Consider the following 4,902-nt stretch of genomic DNA (forward strand, 5'->3'; position numbering starts at 1 on the left):
TAATATAAAAAGAAAAAAGACAATAAAAGAATAAAATTACAAAAAAGATAATAATCATATAAGGATGCCATAAGTAAATGAGAGGGTGTTATTAGCATTCGACTATAAATATTCAGCAATCTTCACCGAAAAGAAGATAAATATAGTGATATTTAAATAGATTGTTCACACGTCACGTACATGCCCCACGTGCATTTTGTCTTTCTCTCGAAGTCTCGATGGTATTAACAAAACCTGACCAAAACAAGTTATCATATAAATCTTCAGAAAACACCCACATTGTTCAAATCCCCAATTCATCATGTCGATCAATGAAGAATTCAATGGTGCCCACTCTCATGAAGTCAGTTTTATCGACCAAAATGGTGAACTTAAAACCACCAAGATTCCTGTGGTTCAAGAACTTGTACGCCAAGGCCTCATCAATCACTTCCCCAAGAGATTTATAGCCTTGCCACCAACACCACCGGGCAACCACGCTACTTCCATCGTTACCCCTCCAGTGATTGACATAACCAAACTAAAACGTGATGTCACCCGAGACATGGAGCTGCAGAGGCTGGCCGAGGCTGCCAAAGAATGGGGTGTGTTTCTGATCCAGAATCATGGGGTGGAGGATGTTGTGTTGGATGATGCTAAAAATGCTGTGAGAGGTTTCTTTGAATTGAGTTTTGAGGAGAAGAAGGCCAGCGTTGGATCGTATAAGAGCGTGGATAACATGGGATATGGCAAGAATTTCGTGAACTCTGAAGATCAACCGTTAGATTGGATTGATCGGCTCGCCATGAAAGCAGCTCCTGGGGATCCAGATGAAGCAACTAATGGCCTCTTGATTTGGCCTACAAAACCAGCAAACTTCAGGTAAATTCAGATGCTATCAGATCTCCTTAACTTCTTATTATTATCTTAATTGTAATACAAGTTTCCTAATGCATTAAGTTCCTACAGGCAAACTATAGAAACATATGTGGAAAAATCAAGAGAAGTTCTCGATGGGTTGCTCCAAGACCTTGCAGCATCGTTATCACTAGATGAAAATGCTTTCCTACAATACTTTGAGCCGAAACAAAGTGAGGTCAAGGTTAGGGTGAATTACTACCCGCCATGTCCAAGGCCAGACCTGGCCATAGGAATATTGCCGCACTCCGACGCTAGCGCCCTCACGCTCTTGCTCGAGTTTGGAGCCACGAGTGGCCTCCAAGTGCTAAAGGACAATCTTTGGACGACCCTCCAATGGCCCGAGGATAACAGTTTGCTCGTGAATATTGGAGATTTGGTGGAGATTATCAGCAACGGAGTGTTCAAAAGCCCGTGGCATCGAGTGCGTACACAACTCGACGTGGAACGGTTTTCGTTGGCCTATTTCTATAACCCTCCGGCCAAGAGTGAAATTGGACCGGTGGTCCGAGGTGGTTCCACGGAGGAGACATATAAGAAGGTGGTGGTGGAGGACTATGTGTCTAATCATTACAGAATTTCCCCAACACCTACCAAGGAGACAATAACGTACGCTAAGGTTACATAAATGACTTCTCTTTTTTGTCGTTGAACTCCCTTTATTGCGCTTGTAATTTAAGTTCCAAAAAGCCCAGTCAATCATAAATTTCACTGGAATGAATCCTTGAGTGGTAGAATATGATTCATCTGTGCATCATCGACTTTTGAACCAAAATTATCATTCGAAAAACAATCGGATTTCGTCAAAGAACTTTAAAAATTCTGTCAAAAACTTTGTTTTCCGACGAGATTATCATCGCCGAGAGAAGTCGTGGCGAAAACCCATCTTTTCAAAGGAAATTTCCATATAAAAAGTATGCCTTCAATTCGCTTTGTATTGTCAAATATATATTTAGGTATTTAAGTTCTGTTTATAACTTATAGGTTATTCCGTAATGGCTTAATGGGCTTAATTAGTGGCCAACATGCAAATTCAGTAAACCATACAGGAGTTGGTTCTTAATACCTGCTAGCTAGCAAAAGTTCGTTCATCCTTGAGGAAGTTGATTTATGTGGTTTTTTAAAAATTGATTTCTCTCTTGTTCTTGGTATGTTTATTACTCATTAATAACATGTTTTGTGGAAAGTTCATGTTTTGGATGGAAATCTTAAGGGTTATTTGTTTACGTCTTAATAGTTTCATTAAGAGACAACATCTGAATTGTTGAGAGGTGAATCTTGTTTGGCAAAAAAAAGTTTGCTTCTTAATGATTCTAAAACCCTTTGAATGATTTTGTATCATTGATCTCCCTTAACCATTAAGAGCCCTAATTTCATTGTACACAATTACTAAACAATTATATTTCATTTTGCATTATATTATGAAAGCCTATTAATCATTCTGACCACTTAATCATTCAGCAATTGCCTAAAAATCCCTTATATACATTTTGTTGGAAAAAGATGCTAATGAGGGGGTTTCATGTTTGAGTAGGATGCTTTTTGGATGTTGACATGCTGAAGGTTCAATGGAAATTTTGTATGTTCATGAATGAGCAAAATGAAATTATTGTAATCTTAAAGAAAAACCAAACCAAAAGATAAAATGGTTTTTTTTAAATGCTTAATCGAATAAATTTTTTACTTAATTCATACAGCCAAATAAATTATTTTGAAATTCATATGTGAATGGACGTTACAACTGATTCATATGGTTTACATGCCTTTTCAAATAGGTTTTTCCATGGTTTACATATAAATATTATCGTCTTACTTTCTCACAATATTTAGTCTTCTTATTTGAATCTCTTACTACATATGTGTGTGTGTGTGTGTGGGGAGGACAAATTCAAACGAGAAGACATTCAATTTACAAGAATGCAAAAAAAATATGGGACAAATAATTCATTAATTAAAAAATATTTATAAATAGAAAATTAAAAAGTAATTTTAAGAATTAAGATAATTATCATTTTGAATTGGATAAATCCTTTCTCATTATATCTTTTAAATTCGTTTATTTTTTATTGTAATTAATTCATAATTTTTAACAAGTTTTTAAATGGTTCTTTGAGATACACTTTTAATATAAAAAATCACAATAATTTTCATCAAATATTAGATATAATATCCACAATCATTAATATTTGATAATTGTAAATATATTTTTGTTAATCATATTTGATTATATATATTTAATATTTATAGATCTTTTTTGTAATGTAAATATTATCATATGTGATAACACCTCGTTGATATTAAGATGTATATTATCATATTTGATATGTACAAAAACTCACATATTGGCTAATATGTAATACGTAATAGACCATATGTTAAACGCAGTTAATCACATGGATTCAAAAAATAGAGGGAAAAATGGTGAAAAAAATAATGAATTTATTGTGGATATAAAATGTAATATTTGTTGAAATTGTGATTTTCTTATCAAAACTGTATCCAAAAAAATTATATATAAAACTTGATAAAGAAATTATAAATTAATTAGAATAAAAAAATAAATACATTTAAAGGATGTAATGAGATTTTTAAGAATTTATCCAACTCAAAATGATAATTATTCTAATTTTATAAATATTTTTCATTTTTATTTATGGTATTTTTTAATTCATGGATTATTTGACTCATATTTCTTCTCGTGTTCTCGTAAATTAGTTTGTTCTTCGCATGATCATCTTAACCATATATTTTATGTTAATTATATGAATCAATCATGATCTTTCACTTATTCAATCTAACGAGTAACGACTAAAACATATCTGACATTTTTTGTACTAATCGTAAAATGAACGCATGTTATTTCATAATGAAAATTATTGAACAATGTAAAATTGAAAAAGCTCATGAACTTTTATTATGCACCGGTTTTAGTTCCCAAGAATCTCTCATTCATCGTTTTGAAACCGATTTGCTTGTTCACTTATGAACATATTATTAATTCACCAATGAACATATTATTAATTCATCAATGAACATTTATATAATAAGTAACATAAGTTATTAGTTATTAAAATTGTTTACTAATGAACCTTTGACCGATTATTTGTGTATTATTTCTCTGATTCACGCATGAACATCATGTGAACTAGGTTCACTACTGAACGTCATGTGAAACACCAGAAACGAAGAAATCCTTCGAATCAATATGTTGAACCGTATCGTGTTCATTTTGATTATTCATCATTCAAATTAATTTGAACATAATCTTTGAGAATCTTGAAAAGGATGATATAATTATCGTCCCTAAAAAACAAGCAATTAGTGTTTTTTTGTAAAATCTCATTATTAATACAATGAAGTAACTTATAAATGAAAATTACTTATGTACCTTTAGTTATTGACTCTAACATTTGAAGTAATTATGATTAAAGAATGAATTTGATTAGTCCAACGAGTTCACAAATTTAAACCCATTTTTTGGTTAACTATATATATATATATATATATATATATATATATATATATATATATATATATATATATATAGAGGGAGAGAGAGAGAGAGAGAGATGAGCGATCAAATGAAAACCACCCTCATTTGTAAAAACCGTACAAACCACCTTCATACGTAGATTTCATTGTTTAATCTTATGAAATTTTTTCATGAAATTGTTTAATCTTGTGAAATTGTTTCATATAATACTTTTTTTTGATGAATTTGTTTCATATATGGTTATGAAATTGTTTCATATAATATTTTTTTTTGATGAATTTGTTTCATATATGGTTATGAAATTGTTTCATATAGTATTTAATGAAACTGTTTCATGTATTTCTCTAAAATTAAAATAATGAAGATGATAAAATCCATGATTAACACCCTCCACAATAAAAATGGTTAATCAACTTCTCATAATTACAAAAAAATGAACAAAATGAAAAATTATGATTGGTTGAATGAAGTTTGCACGGTTTGTACAAATTAGATGGTTTTTATTTGAACGC

At 31.2% G+C, this 4,902-nt stretch overlaps 1 protein-coding gene across 1 annotated transcript in view; it reads left to right on the forward strand.

Annotated features, from left to right (window-relative positions):
* The first annotated feature begins 301 nt into the window (after positions 1-301).
* Positions 302-4,902, forward strand: part of LOC112506269 (protein SRG1-like) — an 11,037-nt gene continuing 6,436 nt past the window's right edge. The window contains exons 1-2 of the mRNA XM_025110282.1: positions 302-861; positions 949-1,516. Of these exons, the coding sequence (XP_024966050.1) occupies positions 302-861; positions 949-1,516 (1,128 nt within the window). The remainder of the gene's footprint in view (positions 862-948; positions 1,517-4,902) is intronic.

Source organism: Cynara cardunculus, assembly GCF_001531365.2.
Source record: "Cynara cardunculus var. scolymus isolate 2C chromosome LG 2, CcrdV1, whole genome shotgun sequence".
Classification (NCBI taxonomy): Eukaryota; Viridiplantae; Streptophyta; class Magnoliopsida; order Asterales; family Asteraceae; genus Cynara; species Cynara cardunculus.